Genomic DNA, 23,978 nt, shown 5'->3' with positions numbered 1-23,978 from the left:
GATGCCTCGGTTGGTGACTAGGAAGCCTAGGAATTTCCCTGACCCCACGCTGAAGGCACATTTTGACGTATTCAGGTGTAGCTTGTGTTGTTTAAGAATGGCAAACATCTCTGCTAGGTCAGTCAAGCTGTCGGTCTGATATTTGCTTTTGACCACCATGTCATCAATGTAAGCCTCCATCGTGCGGCTAAGTAGAGGGGCGAACATCTTGCTCACCATTCTCTGGAACGTCGCCCCAGCGTTTTTCAAACCAAAAGGCATGACCCTATAGCAGAACAATCCCCTCGACGTCGTGAAAGAGGTTATCTTCCAGTCAGGTTCGTGCATGGCAATTTGGTGATAACTGCAATAAGCATCTAAGAAACTGAGTCGGTTGTGTCCGGCTGTAAGATCCACCAGTTGGTCGATTCTAGGCAAAGGAAAACTATCTTTAGGGCAAGCTCGGTTGACCGTCTTGTAGTCAACGCATACTTGCCATTTCTCATTCTTCTTGGGCACCACGACCGTGTTAGAAACCCGCCGAGGATAGTGCATTTCCTGGATTGCCCTAGCTTCGAGCAGGTTTTTGACCTCCTCCGCCACTACCTCGGCGTGATGAAAGGCTAATCTTCTCGTTCTTTGAATGACTGGCCGAGCGCCCGGGAAGACATTAAGTTAGTGACAAATAAAGCTTGGATCGATGCCAGGCATGTCGTAAGGCATCCATGCAACTATTTCAATATTCACCACCAGGAGCTCCACCATCTCCGTCCGTTCTTAGGCGGTCAGGCTGGATCCTAACAAAAAGAACTTGCCAGGATTATCTGCGCCGATCCGTACCTCCACTAAATCTTCAACAGCCTTTTCTGCGGCCCTAGTGCCCACATCATCCAGGATATTTTGATCTTTTGGGCCTTCAATCATTTGCACGAAGCCTTTTTCTGCTCGACTCTCATTCACTGCCACGAAACACTGCTTAGCCATGACCTGATCACCCCAAATCTCTTCAACCTCCCCCATAGTAGAGGGGAACCTCATAACCTGGTGGTAGGTTGACGCCACCGCCCGCATGGCGTGAAGCCATTCCCTACCTAGGATCAGATTGTATGTGGAGGGCACTTTCAACACCCAGAACTCCACCTGCTGGACCACGGATCCGGCTTTGACTGGTAGGATTATCTTTTCCATTGGCCACTCCAGTTGTGAGTTAAAACCAACCAGTGGCGAAGTTTCTAGAGCCAAATCTGTATCTTTGAGTTTGAGCTGCTTGAAGGCGTCATAATATATGATCTCGACTGAGCTACCTTGGTCGATCAAAATGTGCTTAACATCAAAGTCCTTGACGTGAAAGGTTACCACCAGAACGTCATTGTGCGGCATTTAAATGCGCTCAAGATCCCTGCTTGAGAAGCTTAGCACCTGTTTATCCTTAGTTTTGCCTCTTTTGACCATGGACTGGACTAACAGGGCTTCCCTCATATGTTCTGCTTTTTTGATCATCCCCCGGAGTTCGCAAACCCGCGCTGGTTCAACGATTCCATGGATCACATTGACCACTCTTTAGAAGGCTGTTTCTAGGGTGGCCAAACCACTTGGCTCAACCAGAGCATGGTGTGCGACCCTGACGCCCCCGTCGATGTAACGGTCCAAGTGACCAGCGGCGACCAACTCCTCCAAGTGTTGTTTCAGGGGAAAATAGTCCTCCGTTCGGTGCCCCCGCTCTCTATGAAAAGTGTAGCAGTACAGCGGATTGAAGCCCTTCTGCGCATCGCCCAACTTAGCCGGAAATCGAACGTAAACCTCGTCATGGATTTCGCTAAGTATGCGATAAATTGGGATCTTAAAAACCATAGTGATGCCCATTCGGGCATTCAACTTTCTGTTTGCATCTGCCACGTCATCGCGGGGATAATCTGCTCGGTCGTTGCGGTGACCTTTACCTTGGTTTCTATGATCTGGACCACGGTCTGATTCCTTTACACGGTCACTTGGACGGTTTGTCTCTCATCCAACCGTGTGGACTTTTCCAGCCACCCTTTTGTTCGTTGCCACCGGATTTGTCTTCGCGATGGCCACGGTCGCATCATCCTCTACTCGGATGTGCCCGTTGATGTGCTACATTAACAGCTCCATAGAAGTTGGTTGGTTCATCGTGAGCAAGTCCCTCAGTCTATGTCCGATCGGGAGATCGCACTTGTATTGGGTGATTACCAGGTTGGTCAGGCAATCAAGGATTTCATTGAAAGTTTCCCAATACCTGGCATTGTATGCTTTGAGGGAGTCGCCCGGTTCCATCTTGACACTCAAAAAGTGGTCAACTTCCTTTAGCGTTTTGGTGTTGGTTTTGAATCGGGTCACGAATGCTTCCGCCAACTGTTACCACCTTTCAATGCTTTCCTCCGGAAGCCTCTCAAACCACTTCAAGCTCAACTCGCCCAAACTTGATTGGAAAATGAGGCACATGAGAGCATCGTTATGCCTGTATCCAGCCATAACCTGCCGGAAATGGCTTATGTGCATGTACGGATCGATTTTTCCATCATAGAATGTAAATTTGGGCTGGTGAAAGCCCGTTAGGAGCGGCGTGGTCTCTGTCTCAAAGGAGAAAGAGGTGGCATTCAGCCTTGCCAAATCTTTGTCCAAAGGGACAGGTATAACTGAACAGGGTGGTGGCATTACGACTTCTTCACTAGCGTGACCTCCGTAGGATAACCGCTGGAGCGCCGGCACCCTCTGCGCCTCCCGTCGGCGCGCTTGTTCTTTCAAGACATCCCTCAAGTTTTCCGAACGAGCGAAGTAGGAATATCTCGACGTCGTCGGCAGACGTGAGGGACGATAACTGCGGTCTTGCGCACAAGACTTCTCTGCTGGCGGGTCAGAGTCTCCAACCCCATAGTTTCTGGTGATGGAGAGAGAGGACGTGTGCCACTAGTTCTGGCTACTTGAGCGACGGGGTTGGGTGCGCTCATTGTGGTCACCCACTTCAGCAACACCCTTGCCTTTGACTTGTCGCTTGAGAGCTTCCATCTCCGCCGCCATTCTCCGGATAACGGCATCTTGGTCCCTCAACTTGTGCTCCAGGCGTTAAGCGTGTGACTCTCTTCGCCACCGGTGCCCGTCTGGACTCCGCGAGTGATTAGTGCTCCTGGCGCGTTTGTCTCGCGCATCTGTAGGGAGTTCTCCCGTAGAGGTCTCTAGGCCAGCCATGTTCGGAACGGCGGGAAGTCCGTCTCTCCACCGGACTGACTATGAAGTAATACCGTTGATGGCGGACAATGGTACTTCGTCGTTGTTCGCCATGAAAGACGATTAGATGAACTTGGAGGACAAGGTTATGTCTGTTGAACTTCCCACAGACTGCGCCAATTGTACAGGGAGCAAATATCTGTCGCTATTCGTACTCCTTATGTCCAAACTACGCTTCACCCCGATCGACGTGAAAACACACTAACTATGAGCTACCCGGCATTGCACTGCCAAAAAACCCTCTGACGATCAAGTTAGCACATAGGGAAGGAAAGAGAAGAGAAGAGACAAAGTGGTAAGTGAGTTATGATCATAAGATGTTCCAGACCTTAGTACGGGGGCGCAGCCACGTTTATATACCTTTTATGCGTGCCTTTGTGTCCATTCACCGTTGGACGCATGGACCTGCTCTCTTCTCCTATTTTTCCATGTGTCAACGCAAATATAGCTAAACATTACCTAACAAAACTGTCAAACGGCGTTGCCGCGAACGGACAGTACAGCGCTGCTTCATTTTTTTACGACCGCGTTACTTCCGAGACATGCAATGCTCTAAACCAAGCTACGCCTAGCACGGCGCCACATTGTCACACCACGACCGTGCTAATTATCCAGCTAATCCCACTGCGGCTTAGCCGTCCTCAGTTATGACCGAGCTTCTGCTCGGTTGGACTAATCTGCGGAAGATCTAACCCGCCTAACTTAACGAGCAAATAAAATGAACCGGACTGGCATTCGATATTACCCCGGATAAATAGGACCAAGGCCTTGACCGAGCGCACTGCCCCCTGCTCAGCCCAACCCAGCTCGGCCCAAAACTCGCTTGGCCCAATTTAGCTCGGTCACTACCATGGCTCAATACCAGATTATGAAATCTCCCTCTCATATATATATATATATATAATTAGTTACATTTTTGTCCTCTTTATGTTTGGCCAATTTCTCACTTTGGTTCTTAAAGTTTATTTTTTTTCCAGTTTGGCCTTTCACGTGTCAAGTTTTTTTTCATTTTACTCCTAAAATTAATTTCTGATAAAAATTAGACAGAAAATGTCACAATAACTGCAATATAACGTAAAAAATATATTATTATATTGGAGTTTGAGTTTATGTCAGAGATATGAGTTATATATAAAATTATTTTTATATTACGTAACTGTTAATGTGTTATTTTCTGTTTGATTTTTAACACAAAGTAACTCTAGGAGTAAAATGAAAAAAAACTTAAAACATAAAGAGTTAAAATGAGGAAAAATAAATTTTAAGGGCCAAAGTAAGAAAATAGCCAAATATAAAAAGACAAATTATAATTTATCCCATTATTTTAGATAAATTACGCTTCAGATTTATATATATATATATATATATATTTAGTTCTATTTTTGACATATTTGCACTATTTACACTACCCTCTCTTGAGGTTGAGATTTTAATTTGCCCAATAGCAGGCTGAATTTGGGCACAAGCAAGCGGAGTCGCGGCTTTGAGCCCTGAAAATTTGAATAAAAAAAAATTTAATTTTGCTAATTATTATTGTAGCTTATAAAAAAAAAAGATTCATTAGAATTTAAAGGCTCTCAACAAAATTTAGTTATGATTTAAAATTAATAGATGGTTGATGTGATAAATTATTTAAAAATAATAGAGAGTTGTTTTTTATCAAAAGAAATCAAAAAAACTTATTGATGTGCATTGTTTGAAATTATTAAATGGTTATTTTCGAAATATATGGATTATATATAGAATACAATTAATTATATTATTTGCAGTTACTCTTTTCAAATTAAAGTTGATTATATCTTACTTTAACTCAACTATGTCAAATGAAAGATTTAAGGGCAAATTACACTAACAGTCCCTATAGTTTGGGACTCGTGTCACTTTGATCTCTAATTTTTCAATTGTGACACATTTGACCCTGAATTTTGAATCTTGTTTCAAATAAGGACAATTGAAGATACCATTGTTTAATTTCAATAGCAAAATCGTCAATTTAATAAAATAGAAACTAATTTGATAAAAATAAATGTCAAATTTTTTTTTTAATATTTTTAAAATTATTTTTATCCACCAATGATAAAATATGTAAAATTGATAAAAATTAATAAAAATTACATGATTAATTTTTAAAAATTAATTTTAGATGATCATCATCCAAACACATAATAAAAATTAATTTGGTAAAAAAAAAAATAAATGTCTAAAAGACTTATCAATTTTACATAATTTTTTTTTAGTAGGTAGAAATAATTTTTAAAAATTCTAAAATATTTGTTTGACATTTATTTTTGTCAAATTAGTTTATATTTTATCAAATTGACGATTTCACCCTTGAAAAATCTAATGATATCTTCAATTGCCTTTATTTGAAACAAGATTCAAAATTCAGGATCAAATGTGTCATAATTAAAAAATCAAGAATCAAAGTGACACAAGCCCCAAACTATAGGGACTATTAGTGTAATTCACCGAAGATTAAATGGATTAACAATTTATCCATCAAAAATGATTTTAGCTTATAAGTTGGATTATGCCAACTATATTAGTAATTTTATAGCTAAAAATGCCAGAATAATGATGTTTATTTGATTTTGTTACAGTTTGTTTACTTTTTATTTGATACTTCAGCTTAGATTATTTTGAAATTTTTTCTTATTGTAAGTTTTAATATATATTTAAGTAAATTTTAATAGATATATATTGTAAGTAACCTTTTTACAAGTATTGTCAAATATCAAAAATAAATAAATAAAAATTAGGTACATAATTATTTTTAAAAAAATATGTAGCCGATCCCATTTGATAGGACTTAAGGATTGGTTTAGGCTTCGTTTTAGAACAGACTATTTTAGTAATTTTTTGATTTTTTACAAAAAAATGTGCAAAAAAATGGAGAGATTGATTTAATAACTTATAATATTTTGACTTTTTGACTAAAATATATAGTTGACAAACGAGACCTTAGTTTGATTTACATATGAAGATCACATGTTGAAAGTTCACTTTGGGCCTTAAAAGCCTTTAAAAAGTCAGGGTCTGCCTTGCCTAACAATTAAATATTTTTTTATCAATAATTTATTATTAATAAAAAAAATAATGATGTCATCTCTTTTCTATTAAAATATAAATTTATTTTTGTTTATTTTAGTATCTACCTATAATCTGCATTAATTTTTAATTTCACTTTCGACATATTTACACTACCTTCCTTGAGGTTTAAATTTTAATTTATATAACAGTTAAACATTTTTTCATCAATAATTTATTAACCATATTAATAAAAAAAATAATAATGCTAAGAATCATGAAAAAAAATATCATGAAATGTATCATGAAGATTTTTCATCCTTTAATTAGTGTGCAGTGTTTTGTTGTGCATGTAATTCAAAGGTGTAGAATCTTTCATGATCATTATTATGATATTTTTTTCATGATTCCTAACATGATGATCTCATCTTTTTTTATTAAAATAAAAAAACAATGCCCAATTAATATACATTAATGTGTATTTAGAAAGAAAAATATTAAGTACACACCTAACTTTTAGCATAATGCACAAAGTGATGATTCTAAGATTTGAACTCATAATTTCAAGATTATTAGGCCAAATATATATATATATATATATTTTATTTCAATATTTGCATTAATTTCAGTCATTTAGGCCTCGTTTGGGAACATACTTTTTTAGTAACCTTTTGATTTTTTGGCTAAACTGTGATGTAAAAAAAACTAATATATTTGAGATGACTTTTTAACTTTTTACGAAAAGATATGCAAAAAATAGAGAGAAAATAAAATCTTTGATTTTTTGATATAAGTTGTTGACTTTTTAATTTTTTTAATAATTTTTTGATTTTTTGACTAAACCGATCGCTTCCCAAAGGAGGCCGTAGTCTTAGTAAAATAGAATTGAAGTCATAGTAATTATGATTACTCAAAACATATGGGACATAAAAAGTATTGAAACTCTAATATGTATTAATACACATTGATGCGCAATCAGTTTTAAGGTCCCAAATGGCACAATTCGGTGAGCGATTTACAAATGTGAGAGATTTACAAAGAACTCTCTCTCTCTCTCTCTCACACACACACACACACACACAGTAGAACATCACCCATCAACAAGTTTTCAAAGAACCAACCAAAGCAGCATCAAAGCATTAAGAATAATACTATATATACTAATTAATGTACTAACTATTATACTAACAGATGATGTGATATAATTTTAGAAATTTTGAATATTTATAGCTTGTGTAACAAGTAGAGTCAGTAATAATAACATAACATTAATTGATACATTAATTGGTACATGTAACACCACCGAATATTAAAGCAAGGATAGTAGTAGAGCATCACCCATCAAGAAGTTTTCAAAGAACCAACCAACGCAGTATCAAAGCATTAAAGCAATGATACCATCAAAGCATTAAAGGTCTTGCCAACAAGTGATCTAACAATATAAGAAAAAAGACAAAATAAATGTAAAACTCAATACACTTTTCATGGATTTTGTAACACTTTTTTACTCATTTTGAAACACTTTTTAACTTCTTCGTCATTTCCAAAACAATTTTTACATTAATGCCAACATTAAACAATGCATAGAGAGCACTTGTTAAGATTTACCTTAAAACAATAATGCTGGAGGACCACGCTTACCATAATCACAATCGAGTAAGCTTCCAAATATGCCCTCAATATCTTCTTCACAAGCCAAACTCACCATTATCGCAATTGACTTATGCTTCCAAATATGCCCTCAATATCATCTCACAAATCGAAGTTACCATAACCACAATTGAGTTTACTTCCAAATATGCCCCCAATATCGTTTTCACAAAACATCTTAGCAAGCTACTTGTAACAAGACCTCAAACGCATTCCTCTCCGAGCAAAAAAAAGTCAGTCCCTCACTTTGACAACAGCGACAGAAGACTATCCACCTAGTAATCTAGTCTAATGAACTTCATATACACTACAAAATTACAAAGGGACTTTACTTATATCAAACTTGACAAAAGATACAATTCAAGCCAAGAGAAGTACTTCGCCAAGTGAACCTGTGACACGAAGCATAATAAACAGTTACTTAAGCTAGCTCAAAAGCAATAAGAAAATAGGTTTGTTTGGTTTAATTTTCAAAAATTGTTTTTTGACTTCTTGTTTTTCCATTTTTTTTGTGTGTGTGTGTGTGTGTGTGTGTTTAGTGAACTGTTTCTTATTTATTTATTTATTTTTACACTTTCTAGATACATCAAGGGAAACTTTAAAAAAAACAAACAAAAACAAAAACAAAAAATGGGCACATTTTTGTGTTTTTTTGCCTTTTAGTCAATTTTCTTCAGATTTCTTCACATATGATTTACTTTTTTGATGCGTCTAAAAGTAATAAAAATTAACTAAAATATGAAGAAAAAAAAATTCTATTAAAGACAAGAAAACTCAAAAAACAAGAAGTCAGAAAACAGTTTTTGAAAACCAAACCAAAGAAAAGTTTGCTTCCTTACATTGGTCATAAATCTCTTTCACGAACTGTAGCATTAACTCGTTTTCTTCTGCCATTTTTGTAATTCTTTCTGCCTCTCTAACTGCTTCAGCTGCCACAGACGACTTGTTCTCTGCTTCAGCAACCTTGCGGGCAGTAGTCCTTGCAGCTTCTTCCACCGTCTCACGAGTGATTACCAACCCAGAATTCTGCGGTGGCCTTGACCTGATGTCCTTCTGCTTTGGAGTAGGCGTTTTAGTTCCCAACATTGCTGGTCTTTTAATCTTGTAGCAATTCTGGACCTGCATATTGGAAAGACACGACAACGCGTAACATGTGTGCAAATGGGGCTTTTATGTAAGAAAATGTGGTATCAGTATAGATACAGATAATGCTAAATCAGTTTAATGTAAAGTCATTGCAAACGAAGGGTGTCCTTTATTCCAAAAGTAGTTTGTCAGTACACGCCACGCCTCACCTAAACCATATAGGTTATGGAAGCTTGTTAATTCAAAAGAAGACAGATAGCCAAGATGCACAATGAAAAACATGGAAGGCAACGAACAGAAGTATGCGATCTCTGCAATATGGTTAGGGCTGCAACCCAAGCAGGCTGAGGGTCTGTTAAGTTCAGCCCGAAGTGTAGAGGAATTTACCCAAGTCCGAAGTCTAGCCTGAGCCCGACCCCAAGCTTATCTCAAAGAGCTGAGGTTAGGTTCAGGTTGTCCGAAGTCGACACACAAAATTTACCTCGGGCTTAGCATTGAGCTGTCATAAAGTAATATTGCACTTTTTCAAAATAAAAGAGAGAACATCTCAAAAAAACACCATTCTCCAGAGCTCCATCTTTACCCAACAAAGGTTGTCATAAGCTATGTTATATGGACTCTTCAAAATAAATCAAATACTTGCGTTGAACACCTAACACTCGGACAAGAGTGTGGGATGTGTCCACTACTTTCCATCAGATACTTGTATATTTGTATTTGACACTGTCATCATGCGTATATATTGTTTTATAATTGTCATAAAATGAATAAAATGCTTGTTTGACACTATATGTTATATATAACATTATTTTATTTCACATAATAGATTAAAAATATAAAAATATGAACATTTTATGCCTAATCCGTGTACTCTTAAATTTGAGGTTTGATGGATTCACTTAGAAAATATGAGGAAGAAGAACTCCGAAAATATGAAGAAGAAGGAATATATTTCTGTTATATTCAAAACTTCTTATATTACAAGACCAAATGACACTCCTTATATAGGAGATATTACAAACATCATTATAACCCATTATATGCCACTTACATATTATATATTACCACTATCTACCACTATCATATTATATACATGCCACTATCTGCCACCAACACCACTATTATATTATATTCATGCCACTATCTTATTATATACATTAACACAAATTTCCAGCACTCCCCCTCAAGCTGGTTTGAAGATATCTTCCATAGCCAGCTTGCTAGTCAGCTTATCAAATTGCTTCTTGTGTAGTCCCTTCGTTAGCACATCAGCTAATTGTTCACCTGTTGGAAGGTAAGTCATACAGATTATGCCAGCATTGATTTTCTCCTTGATGAAATGTTTATCCACTTCTATATGTTTTGTGCGATCATGTAGAACTGGATTATGAGCTATAGATATAGCTGCTTTGTTGTCACAATAGACCTTCATAGGTGTCGGGTGAGAAAGCTTTAATTCTTCAAGAATTCTTTTAATCCACATTACTTCACAGATTCCATGGGCAACAGCTCTGAACTCTGCTTCTGCACTACTTCTAGCTACCACATTCTGTTTTTTACTCCGCCATGTAACTAGGTTCCCACCTACAAAGGAGCAGTATCCGGATGTTGATCTCCTGTCTGTAACACTTCCTGCCCAGTCTGCATCTGTGTACACTTCAACTTGAAGATGTCCATGTTTCTTGAACAGTAAGCCTCTCCCTGGAGTTCCTTTCAAATATCTTAAGATCTTATAAACGGCCTCAAAGTGCTCTGCCCTTGGTGAGTGCATGAACTGACTTACCATGCTGACTGCAAAGGCAATATCAGGCCGCGTATGAGACAAGTAAATCAATTTCCCTACAAGTCGCTGATATTGTTCTCTCTCTTTGACTTCTTCAGCCTTAGCAGCTTGTAACTTCAAGTTAGGCTCGATCGGAGTCTCCACCATCTTACAACCAAGCATACCTGTTTCTCCAAGGAGATCAAGAACATATTTTCTCTGATTAACGAATATACCTTCCTTGGATCTTGCAAATTCCATTCCGAGGAAATACTTGAGGGCTCCCAGATCCTTAATGTGAAATTCTTTTGCGAGTTTCTCTTTGAGGGCTGCTAACTCTACTTCATCATTACCAGTTAAAATGATGTCATCAACATAAACAATCAAAATTGCAATTTTACTGTCTTTTGAATGTTTATAAAATATTGTGTGATCTGCTTGACTCTGCGAGAAGCCATAACTGATAACTGCCTTCCCAAAGCGTTCAAACCACGCTCTTGGTGATTGTTTGAGTCCGTATAATGACTTGTTCAATCTGCATACTGTGTCGCTTCCAAGTCTGCTCAAATCCCGGCGGTAGGCTCATGAACACCTCCTCTTCAAGATCACCATTGAGAAATGCATTTTTAATGTCAAGTTGATGTAGAGGCCAATCTGAATTTACTGCAAGAGATAACAGTACTCTGATGGAATTTATTTTAGCAACAGGAGCAAACGTCTCCTGATAATCGATCCCATAAGTTTGAGTGAAGCCTTTAGCCACCAGTCTCGCCTTGTATCTCTCAACGCTTCCATCTGCGTTACATTTTATCGTAAACACCCATTTACACCCAACTGTTTTCTTGTCTTTGGGTAGATCAACTATCTCCCAAGTACCACTTCTCCTTAAAGCATTCATCTCCTCCATGACTGCTAATTTCCAATTCGGATCATCCAATGCTTCCTGTATATTCCTTGGAATAAACAAGTGTGAAATCCTAGATGTGAAAGCTCTATGGTTTTTAGACAGTCTTTGATAGGAGAGGTAATTTGCAATAGGATGTTTAATGCAATTTCGGACACCTTTCCTAATTGCTATAGGAACATCAAGGTCAGAAATAGAAGGAATAGGATTACCTAAAATTTCAATGCCAGAACTCGGGTGGACATTCGGGTCATTAGGATGGACATTCGGGTCAGATGAAATCGCTTCCTAGTATAAACCTGAAGCTCAGAATTTAGATCATTTTGTAGTACTTCTCCCCTAAACAAGAATCTTCTTGACTAGGCACCATAGAACTTGGTTCTCCTAAGTGATCATTATCAGACAGATGTGGTTTTTGTGTAGGATAAATGACATTAGGGAGCGGGATAGAAATATCCCAAAAATGGTCTTCTACTCCACTTGTCTCCCCCTGAAGAGAAGTGTTGGGAAATAGGATTTTGTTTCCACAAATGACACATCCATACTCACATGAAATTTCTTGGTTTGAGGATCGAAACACTTATACCCCTTTTTGTTTGAGAAATAATCCAAAAAAACACATTTTATAGCACGGGGGTCAAGTTTTGAACGAAATTGACTGGGAACATGAACATAGGCAGTACATCCAAAAACTTTGGCGGGTAAATCAGAAAACAACCTCGTGTCAGGAAAAAAAGCTTTGAGACAATCAAAAGGTGTTTTGTATGTTAACACCTTTGTAGGCATCCTGCTTATCAAATAAGAGGCTGTTAAAATTGCTTCACCCCATAAATATTTAGGAACATGCATATAAAACATTATAGCACATGCTACTTCAAGTAAATGTTTATTTTTTCGTTCTGCAATGCCATTTTGTTGAGGGGTATCCCGACATGTAGATTGATGAAAAATCCCCTTTTTTTTTCCAAAAACTCACCCAACTGCTCATTGAAATATTCTGTTCCATTATCAGAATGTAAAATACCAATTTTTGTTTGAAATTGGTTTTCAATCATATTGTAAAAATTTGTGAATAAATTTTTCACGTCAGATTTTTTATTCATCAAATAAATTCAACATAAGCAGGTATGGTCATCAATAAATGTAACAAACCATCTTTTACCAGAAAGAGTAGTGATTTTAGAAGGGCCCCAAACATCACTATGAATCAAATAAAAAGGTTTGGAAGCCTGGTAAGGTCTATGTTACATGGACTCGTCACTTTGGGGCGAAGTACCCGTGTCGACACGACACGACACGGGTGCGGGTGTGAGATCTGTGTCGGATTCGCCTCGTCTCTCTCGGACACGGCACTTTACAGACAGCAAAGAAATGGAAGAGGAGAAAGGAAGAGAACCTGGTCACTGTTGCTTCGATCATCGATCACGATTAGGGCTCTCACTGTTGATCACGATCGTCTTCGTCTAGGGCTTCGATCACTGTCGATCTCGACCTCGAGCTCGATCGCCTTCGTCTCTCCCTTCGTTTCTGCTTCTCTCTCTCTCTCTTCGTCTCGTCTCTGCTTCTCTCTCTCTCTCGTCTCTCGTCTCTCAATCTGTTCTCTCTCTTCGCCTCTGTTTTATAGAATAGATATATACCGATCATATATAATATATATAATATAATTTATCATATATAATAATAATTTAAATTATTATTCATATTACATTTACATTAATATATAATATATAGTATAAATTACATTAATATAATAATATGTAATATTATTCATCTAAAAAAAATTATATAATACAATAGATATTATATAAATTATATAGATATTATATAATAATTATTGTATAACATATAAGATATTTATAAGATAATATATACTTATATATATTAATAAAAATAAATAAACACATATATGTAAAATAATTATTTGTTATTTATATAATATAACTCATCTTAATAACTATATTTAAAATATATATATATTTAACGTATCCCCGTACCCGTATCCAAATTTGGATACATATCCACGTATCCTTAATTTTTAATTTTGAAGTATCCGACCCCTAGATACGCACCCACACCCGATCCTCGTACCCGCGTCCGTGTAACTTAGGGTAAGGTTTTGGCAAATAAGTAGAGTGATGAAATTTTGCAAAAATGCAACTTTCACAATGAAAAGAAGAACAATCAATCCCTTTAAATAATTCTGGAAATAAATGTTTCAGATAAAGAAAACTAGGATGTCCTAGCCTATAGTGCCATAACATTATTTTTTCTCGAACAGAGATTGAACTAGTACTATTAAAGCTCTGAGCTTTTTTATTACTAACAGGTACTTCATCAAAGTAGTAAAGACCTTCAAGCATCCTAGCACGCCCAATCATCATCCCCGAGTTCTGGTCCTGAAATTCACAATGGGATTCAAAAAATGTAACACGACAATTAGAATCCTTAGATAGTTTACTGACAGACAAAAGGTTACAGGCTAAGTTGGGGACGTGAAGAACAGCATTGAGATTAATTTTCTTAGTTAGTTTAATAAATCATTTTCCTGCAATAGGTGAAAAACTACCATCGGCTATTCTGATTTTGTCATGACCAGAACAAGGGAAATAGGTACTAAATAAATGGGAAAAACTAGTCATGTGATCGGAGGCACCGGAATCTATGATCCACGGAGAGAAGTTTAGGCAAGAGAAGGCTTTAGGATTTCTACCTGTTTGTGCTAACAAAACACTAGGAGTACCGGATAAGGAGTTGGATTTTATCAGCTTTAAGAGTTGATCAATCTGCTCTTTGTTGAAGGGACCTGAATCGGCTTCATTAGCGGTAGGAAAGCCACGATTCTTCTCTCCTTGTTTGCTGCTTTTCCAGTTGACAGGTTTGCCATGGATCTTCCAACACGTTTCGCGTGTATGGCGAGGCTTGTTGCAAAAATCACACCAGACCCGTGGCTTATCATCAAACCTGCGCTGGTAATTTGCAGCCTTGTTGGCCGCAGCATCGCTAATTAAAGCAGAAATTTCAATTGATTCACCAGTACCTTTTTTCTTAAGCATGACGCTCCTTCGGCTCTCTTCCCTTCTGACTTCAGCAAATACTTCGCCAATGGATGGGAGAGGAAGTCTGCCAATAATTCTTCCTCGCACTTCATCGAACTCAATGTTAAGGCCGGCAAGAAACTTGTAAATACGGCTGTCTTCCACAGTTTTCTTGTGGTGGTTGCAGTCGTCAACCGATTTTCATTCATATGTGTTGAAGATGTCAAGATCCTGCCACAACCTTTTCAACGAATTGAAATATTTGGTGACGGAATCATCTCCTTGACGAATCTCTCCCAACTTCAAAGTTAATTCGAAAACTTGAGATTGATTTCCTAGGTCAGAATACATCTGACTAACATTATCCCACAACTCTTGTGCAGTAGTATAGCACATGTAATTAGAGCTTATATCCTCCTCCATGGAATTGACCAACCATGTCATAACCATGGAGTTTTCAGCGTCCCAACTGTCGAACAGCGGATCATTAACAGCAGGAGCCTTCTTGTCACCAGTGATGTAACCGATCTTTCCTTGCCCACGGATATACATCCGGACAGATTGTGACCAGCGGAGAAAATTATCACCATTTAGGCGGATGGTGGTGATTTGGACAGAGTGAGAGTTGGACGTTTTCACCGGAATGGCAGTGGCAGGGGTTGAAGTGGTTTCGGACGTGACTTCCGACATGGCTATGACGGTTTTAGGGCTGCTATGTTTTTTGTTGCTCTGATACCAACTTAGAAAATATGAGGAAGAAGAACTCCGAAAATATGAGGAAGAAGGAATATATTTCTGTTATATTCAAAACTTCTTATATTACAAGACCAAATGACACTCCTTATATAGGAGATATTACAAACATCATTATAACCCATTATATGCCACTTACATATTATATATTACCACTATCTACCACTATCATATTATATACATGCCACTATCTGCCACCAACACCACTATCATATTATATTCATGCCACTATCTTATTATATACATTAACACAAATTTCCAGCAGATTCAATCCACTCTCTAGATACACACCTGCACCTAACACCGTAGAGTTCATGCAGAGCAGTGGTGATAGGGACTCTTCAGGGAGGTGGATGGGGTGGGAGGGGAGAGACAGATTGTAAGATTGATTCAGATTATGGTTTATTTTTTATATTGAAGAATAATTTAATCCGTGTGAAAACAATCAGAATTTTATGTTTATTATATTTAATAATAGAGTTCGAGTTGCTTGGCCAGTAAGAGCTCCTACCCAAGTCCTAAAATTTTGAAGACCGAATTTGGTTTCTCGGGTTGAGCCAGCCCAAACTGCACTCCTAAGTGTGGTTTGGGAACCGCTATTCAAAATAATTTGTTATCATCATGAAATTGCACATACATGGGGAAATAAAATTAGGAGTTCAGTATAGTCAGAGATCATTATAAAATATGTTGCCAGTTTAGAATCAAGAAAACCGTTCACCTTTTCGAGTTTGCCTTGCAAAACAAGTCTTCTCAGTTTTGAACTTAGTGACCTTCTGAAATTCTGTGGTACCTCATGCCTTCGCTGCAGCATGTTTATCAAGAAAGAAGAGACAATCAATACATTATCATGAATTAATATGCCCCAAGGAAATGGAATCAAATAATAAACTTATGCATCTCTGCTTAACATATCAAAGCTGAAGAAAATGTTCCCTTAGGTATCGTTGATCAATGTTATGTCACAAAGCATTCATCCTGAAAACTATTCTTCAAATAAATAATGAAAAAGAAACTCAAGCCAAGGATCTATACTGATATAATGAATGATAGTTCATTAACATGACGTAATCTTGTAACCAACTAATAATGACAATTTTTTACCCATGCACAATAACTTGCTTAAGAATTTCAAAAAATTGAAACACAGAAATACACTTTGACCATGAAGACATGTATCAAATTCCAAAACTGCAAATTAAGCACAAAATTTTGTATTCAATCTGTGCTACTTGATACAATTTGGTTTGAGTTTTTTGAATTCACTTTTCAAAAAATTGAAACTTTTTGTTTTCTGTGTTTTTTTATTTTTGCCGAATTTTTTAAATATTTTAAGCAATTTTTAAAATTTTTAAATATACCTAACATAAATACACTTTAAAAGTATAATATTTTTGAAAAAAATCCATAAAAAATTCACTAAATACCAAAGTATAAAAACATACGAAAATTCAGTAAATTTTTCGTATTCTTGTGCATTTATTGATTTTTTAAGATATTTTTTACAAATATTTTGGCCTTGTCTGGTTTGTGTTTCCCAAAAATTTTTGAGAAAAATTCTCTATAAATAAGTTTTCAAAAGTAATCAAATCAAACAAATTTTTCTAAAAAAATTTCCCAAAACTTGTTTGGTGTACAAGTTTTCCAAACAAATCTCTCTCTCATACACATCAAATCAATCACTTTTTCCAAAACTCTCTCTCAAAATAATTTTTCAAAACATCTTTTGAAAAAAACCAAACCAAACAACTTTTCGTACTTTTTATCTCTAAAACTCATCTCCCAAACTCAAACCAAACATACCCTTTACTTTTTAAATATATCTAAGTAAGGTGCATCTAAAAAAGTAAAAAAAAATTGCTTAAAATTTAAAAAATATTCACTGAAAACAAAAAAACACGAAAAATAAAAAAACTCAATTTTCAAAAAATTAAATCCAAAAAATTGAAACCAAACACAGTGAACTTTTCTACAATGCTTTGTAAAATCATAAGAATCCAAGACACGTAGACTTAATACCCCCAAACTCATTCCAATACAATGTCTCACACTATATTACAATGTGCAAGTGCAATATTATCAATGTTTTTAAAAAAATACTGGAACTGAATTTACTCTGTTGGAAAACCCTCCTTTGCCATCAAATCTTAGTTGCTGCTACTTATTCCATCACACATAAAGGATTGGAAAGTTTTGGACACATTACAGATTGTGTGTCAGACACCCCGTACCCATTGTATCTCATGTCCACACAAGGACCTCATAGGAAACAGAAGAGTCCATGAGAGACAGGTATGAGCATATATGCTACATTCCACAAAGAATGAGATAGTTTTAACGAGCACTTGGCTCTTCTCTAACAAGAGGAAAGAAAGAAAAAGAATAAAGGGAGTAGCACTAGCATGCTAATGATCTATAGAGAATGAGATGTGTATCTTCCGATTTGAATTTTAATAACCGCAAAAACGATCAGGTTATCAATAGGCATTACAACCCATTTTCTTCCAACATATCAGGGAAACAAAACAAAAAAAACAAAAAAAACAAAAAACTATTGAGTCATCAATAAGTATTTGAGGTATGTTTATGGGTGCAAAGGGAAATAGAAATGTTTGTGCTCCAAGCCAGCAACAATAGGTAATGCCATCAAATCAGAAACTTCAAAACATAAACTTTGGCTGTCTTTGCGTTGCAATCATTGTCCCTCCTCCTCCCTTTGACAATTTTAGTTTACTATTAAAAATTAAAATAAAAAAGAAGCACAGAGATGCATATCAAATTATTCATGTACAAAATTATGGACTCTCACAATGTTGAAATTCTAGGCTGTTTGGAATCAACCAAGCACAATAGTCCAATGGACTACACATCAAGATGCATGGATTTGAGTATCTAAACATTATGCAATATAAAGAGCTGTCTGCAATTATTTTCCATTAATTGTTTTGTCATAACCTAACAGCTACTACAAGTCCTCAAGATTAAACCAGATAAATTTTATCCAAGGGAATAAAAATAACAAAAGACTTCTATCTGACCTCAATAAAGTTGAGAATGGCACTAATATCAGCTCCATTTGAATCTTTTATGGCTGTAAGTGCTTCAAAGATCATTGCGTTGTACCTGGTAAACAAGAGAATAGAATCAAGTATCCCGTGTAGAGCTAATGATCATATGGAGAAAAGAAATGAGCAAATACAAAATTTAAGAATCATTCTCATATAACCGACAAAGTTTCCAGCAGCTGTTATCAGTAAAAAAAAAAACCCCATAAATATACTGAATAAATAAGAAGCAACTAAAGAGGTGCAGAATCAACATTAAGAAGATACAATACAATATTTAACATGAAAGGCTTTCAACTGACCTACCAAAAAAAAGAAAAGCAAAGAAAGAAAGGCTTTCATCTGCAACTTTAATTGCAACTACAGGGAGTTTGGGAATGCCACCACCTTGTAATGAGTTTATGAAGTTTAACTAAACTGCTCATACATCCCCAAGTGTCACATTTGAATCCAATGGAAATCTCATGGCAATGTGATTGGTGATAAGGTTCATATACTAAGATTCAAATTCTGAAACCAATGAAGCCTAAAGAAAAGATAAATAAAACTGAAAGCAAATACTATGATGCCATCTTTTGGACAAAAAAGGATTTCAATTTCATGGGGCTTAAAGCCTCTATCGTAGGTTTGTAAATCCTAGTTTTCTTAGCCACTCAATATATAGAACAACGCTTGTAACAGTGTTTCTGTTTCTATTGCCTAATTCTTATTTATCCTTTTGTATTAGTTATTTTCCCCAAAGCTGAGTGGAGGCGCAGAATAAACATATCAATAGAAACAGAAGATTTATGCACATAAAAGTTTCTCTCACCAATCAGAGCAACGCCATGAGATTAATTCTATATTCACAAAAGAGAACCAAAAGAAAAGCGCACCGTGGAGCAGTTTTCCCATCCTTGTCATCATCAATAAGTGAAGCAGAAGCAGAATTTTGACCATTGGTGAGTGGGCCAGCAGTAATAGCTTTTACTCTAGGAATTCTTATTTTTTCTTTAGAGCTGTGCGCAGCAGTACTAATACCCATGTTCCGCCATTTGTCCTGATCATGTAAATAGGCATGAAACTAGTAAATAGCATGCTGGTGTAAATGAAAATCATGCAATAGAAAACATGAGCAAACTAATGATAATTCCTGTTTCAATAAAAAAAGACAAGCAATACAGAAATTACATGGATTAGCAGCTGCAACTAAAAACATTCACATACTGGTAAAAGAAACAGACAGAATCAGATGCAAATAAAACCATCATCATAAGCAAATGAAGCAGAGAGTTGATGTGGCAACATCAACCTCACAAAGGTCTTGAATATGTTAAAGAAAACTTGCACAAGCATCATCTTTACCACACAAGATGATTAATAATCCACTAACTACAAACTGAAATCCACCTAAAGAAAGAAAAAAAACGCCTTTTCTATTGATCAATGTGGTCCAATCATGATAGATTCTGTTATCATTGTAATTTGTAACACATTCATCTATCATGTATTGTATCATGTTTCGCATTCTACGTTAATATATATAAACATAAGTTGGAAAAATAAGTAAATCAATGTAAAACACAAATACATAGAACATAAAGCAACAAAAGATAAAGCTCTCAATATATCTAAAATAGTATCTCCAAATGATTGGGTTTAACCCCAAAGGTCTTACAAGGTCATTGTGATTCTTATCTATACTAATATATGAAAGAAGAACACCAGTTTGGTGTTCCCCTAAAATTGAAGTTGTGTTGCTTTTCTTTCTTCCAAAAAAGCCCTTAAGAATCAACCTCACAGAATTTCCAAAAAGGAGAATAATGCAATATTTAGTTATCGTCTGCAAACAAACATCCCCCTAAAGTCTCAAATGACAATTTTAGCTCCAAACCACCGACTTCCTCTTTCACAAGTTAGAGCCATCAGAACTCACCATAACGTTTGTAATCTTCCTTCAAAATTGCGTTTCCTGATTCCAAAACCTATTTAATTATTCATTTATTTTTGTCTATTAGAGTTTATGCGCAAGTTCAGCAGCCCTTTAGAGCCCTTGAATGTTCATAAGAGATCTATTCATCTTCTTAAAGGAGATCTTTCGAAACCTGTGAATTACCTGATCTAGAAACAAAAAAATTCACATGCTAGGTTGATTGTTTTCAAGTAAAAAAATCAAAGTTCCTATTGCATGACAAATTTAACGCATGATCATTGGTAATAGAGTCATTCTATACAAATACAAGGGCGATGAGCTTCATAGAATACTATTCAATCAGAAGACACTGGGAGGATCAAAATCATGATAAGTGGAGAACAAACGTAAGGATCATTGTGGAAGGTTAAAAGAGTTAGATGAACCATCTAAGGGTTACAAATCCTAAAGTCATTGAGTCTTGTAATTTTCATTCAATAATGGAATTATTGACTTGGTGTGTTCATTGTTTTTCTCCTTTCGGAGATTTTTCCTCGAAATTTCTATATTTTCATGGATTGAATACTTCGCAAGACACACTAAATCACTGAATTTCGATCAATCAACAACTTTTAATATGTCCACCTGGGCCTTTTCATACAATTCCACTTCTCTTACCTCAAAATTAGCCTAGAAACACATACACCAGAACAGAAAAGCTCAATTTCAACATACTAATTTCTTATTAATGCATTCTAATAATGGAATTATTGACTTGGTGTGTTCATTGTTTTTCTCCTTTCAGAGATTTTTCCTCAAGATTTCTATATTTTGTTGGATTGAATGCTTTGCAAGACACTACATCATTGAATTTCGATCAATCAACAACTTTTAATTGTCCGACTCAGCTTTGTCATACAATTCTACTTTGCTTACCTCAAAATTAACTTAAAAACACAGACACCATAACAGAAAAGCTCAATTTCAACCTTTTAGTATCAAAAAAAGATCAACACAACAGAAGATTAGGGAAACGTTAGAACGACGAAGAACAAAGAAGAGAAGGGGGGTGAAAACCTTGAGGTCAACGTTGGAGCGGTGGGTGAGAGAAAGAGCAAATTCAGGATCCTTGAGAATGTACTTCCACTTACCGGTGCCGTGCTTAGCCACTCCACCTCGAAGGGCTGCTTCTTCCTCAGCCGTCCACTTCTGCTTTTGATTCCCCATCTCTCTCTCTCTCTCTCCCGAAATTTGTTCGAAGGTTCATCAACTGTGAATTTATGGGGGGTATGTATAGACTGTGTTGTTTCATTCGCACCTCTCTGTATTTGGGCTTTCGAATTAGGACACGTGTGTTTCCCTTTCCCTTTTCTCGCAATATTTTTACATTTTCTTCGAAATTATTTATTTTGTAGAGCACTTTCTATATATCATTTATTATAAAATAAAAAATAAAGTGAATTCGATAATTGTAATATTTCATTTTTATGAAGTTTATTTTTAAAAAAAATAAACGATAAATATAATTTTATTTTATGGCGATCATCTGCAAAAAAAAAATGATGTTTTATTTTCAAAAATATATTTGTCGTTCATTTTTTAGAAAACAAGTGTGATAAAATGAAAATATTACAAAAGTAAGCCAATGTAATTATGTTAAATTTGTAGATCTTATTGTATTTATTCTAAACAGTAGAAGTAGTCAGTGTAATTTATCATTTTCTTAAGGGAAGATACACTCTATAAAGCATGGACACCTCTACGGTGCTCACATACAAGTGTCGGATACGCTGGGACACGTTGATGACACACTAGGGACACTCTCATGACACGCTAAGGACACGTTGAGGACACGCTGACGACTATTTTTTTAAAGAAAAAGTATATTTTTTTTAATTTTTTACTAAAATAGCATACCTAGGGTTTGATAAATTTGATAAAATTAAATTTTGATATCAAATACATATTAAATATTTAAAAATATGACATATAATAAATCTATAAAATTATATATTTTGCACATATCACCAACATGTCGTGTCCTGCATTTTTTCAAAATTTGCGTGTCTACGTATCCGTGTCGTGTCAGTTGTCCGTATCCGTGGTTCTTACGATACACTTTTTGGCATTCAATTTTCATTATTATTATTATTTTTTTGTTGGTTCATCATTTTTTTATTGCAAAAATTTAAGTCCCCAAACTTTTACTTGTATTAAATACTACAATTGTCACTTGCACCAATTATAATTTGAAAAAATTACAAATCAGTAACTGGTGGCAAAAATAATTACAAAAATTTTAAATTGTGTGTATGAGTGTAACGTTTTTTAGGTATTTTTATACACAAAAAATACTTAAAACCCTCATACATTTATAATTATTTGTTGTCAAATACCCTAATTTATTGTTGTCCCTTATAATTTTTAGGGTAAATTATGACAGAGGGAAGGTGAAATAGTAAGTTATAGTGTTAAATCAATATTCTAATAAAAGGTATGGCAACACTAACACCCACTATTTTCAATCCACAATTTTGTCTGAAATCTAACAGCATTTTGCCAATATTTAGATTATTATAATAGATGAAGAGACTTGACCTTACTCACCTAAATAATAATAATAATAATAATAAATGAGCAAAAATTTAAGGAATAAACGACCCGAAAAAAGAGAGAGTGCTTCCCATGCCTTCCTATTCTTCTTTTTTTTTAATCTTGGCCTCCCTCACAAGTGAGGCAAACCAGGGGTGGAGCCAAGAACGCAGTGGTGGTTGGGGGCAGGGGGGCAAAAGTATAGGAATAGAGAAGATCTCACAAGATGAAAATTTTAATCAGGCCGAATTTCAATAAATTTTGAATTACTCAAAGATTAATATACAACTTAAAATTCATTAATTATTCCATATTTTTATGCATATTTAAATTGATAATGTTTAATTTTATTGAATCACATCTTGAGAGTTAAGGTCCTGTGCCTTGAGGCACAGTAATGGGAGCTATCCCCTTTGTTAAGGTTCACTCTAAATTCATTTTTATAATTCAAATAATTTATTTTATAAGATTCAATCAGATTAGTTAGATATCAATATAATCACATGATCAAATTAAATATATTTTTAAAATAATTAACCATCAAAATAATTTTAAAATATAAACCATCCACTTGTTAGACAAATATGAATCAATCATATCACTAACATTTACAATAACTCAAATAAAAAAGTAAAAGCAAAATTTAAAGTTAAATTTCTATTGGGCCAATTCAAAATGCACACTCAAGATTACTTTACCAGCACACTGTTATATAATAAGCCAGCCATGCTTTTTTGTTGGTCTTCTATCTGTGGGATTGGCATGTCATGGTAGTCCACAAAAACAGCCCCCACCCCCCCGCGCACGAGGTAAACATCCCCTTATATAGGAGATGTTGCCACTCTTCTCAACCAATAGGAAGCTACCAACCAAATCTCCTCCAAATCTCAATACATGAACATAGCTTGCAACTAGGCAAGTTGCACAATTTGGTGTGATATTTTTTTTCTTACTATTTTTCTTTTAATAAAAAGTAGTATAGTTACAA

The 23,978-nt window shown here is 35.7% G+C and overlaps 2 protein-coding genes across 3 annotated transcripts in view; both read right to left on the bottom strand.

Annotated features, from left to right (window-relative positions):
• Positions 1 to 756: 756 nt before the first annotated feature.
• Positions 757 to 1,359, bottom strand: LOC114323045 (uncharacterized). The gene has a single exon (XM_028270504.1). The coding sequence runs from the start codon at positions 1,357 to 1,359 to the stop codon at positions 757 to 759; it is 603 nt and encodes a 200-aa protein (XP_028126305.1).
• Positions 1,360 to 8,017: 6,658 nt separating this feature from the next.
• LOC114323029 (telomere repeat-binding factor 4) overlaps positions 8,018 to 23,978 on the bottom strand; it is a 25,220-nt gene continuing 9,259 nt past the window's right edge. For both annotated transcript variants that reach the window (XM_082908921.1, XM_082908922.1), the window contains 5 exons: positions 19,383 to 19,546; positions 18,481 to 18,565; positions 16,164 to 16,247; positions 8,742 to 9,021; positions 8,018 to 8,294 (listed from right to left, as the gene is read on the bottom strand). In XM_082908921.1, the coding sequence (XP_082765047.1) occupies positions 8,263 to 8,294; positions 8,742 to 9,021; positions 16,164 to 16,247; positions 18,481 to 18,565; positions 19,383 to 19,546 (645 nt within the window). In that variant the 3' untranslated portion in view covers positions 8,018 to 8,262. The remainder of the gene's footprint in view (positions 8,295 to 8,741; positions 9,022 to 16,163; positions 16,248 to 18,480; positions 18,566 to 19,382; positions 19,547 to 23,978) is intronic.

This window comes from Camellia sinensis, chromosome 15 (genome assembly GCF_055761805.1).
Source record: "Camellia sinensis isolate YWXY chromosome 15, ASM5576180v1, whole genome shotgun sequence".
Taxonomy (NCBI): domain Eukaryota; kingdom Viridiplantae; phylum Streptophyta; class Magnoliopsida; order Ericales; family Theaceae; genus Camellia; species Camellia sinensis.
Note: the sequence above shows the minus strand (reverse complement) of the source record. Positions and strands in the feature narration are given on the sequence as shown.

Coding starts and splice junctions, on each gene's coding strand:
- LOC114323045 (XM_028270504.1), bottom strand. CDS start 1,359: ATGCCGCACAATGACGTTCTGGTGGTAACCTTTCACGTCAAGGACTTT.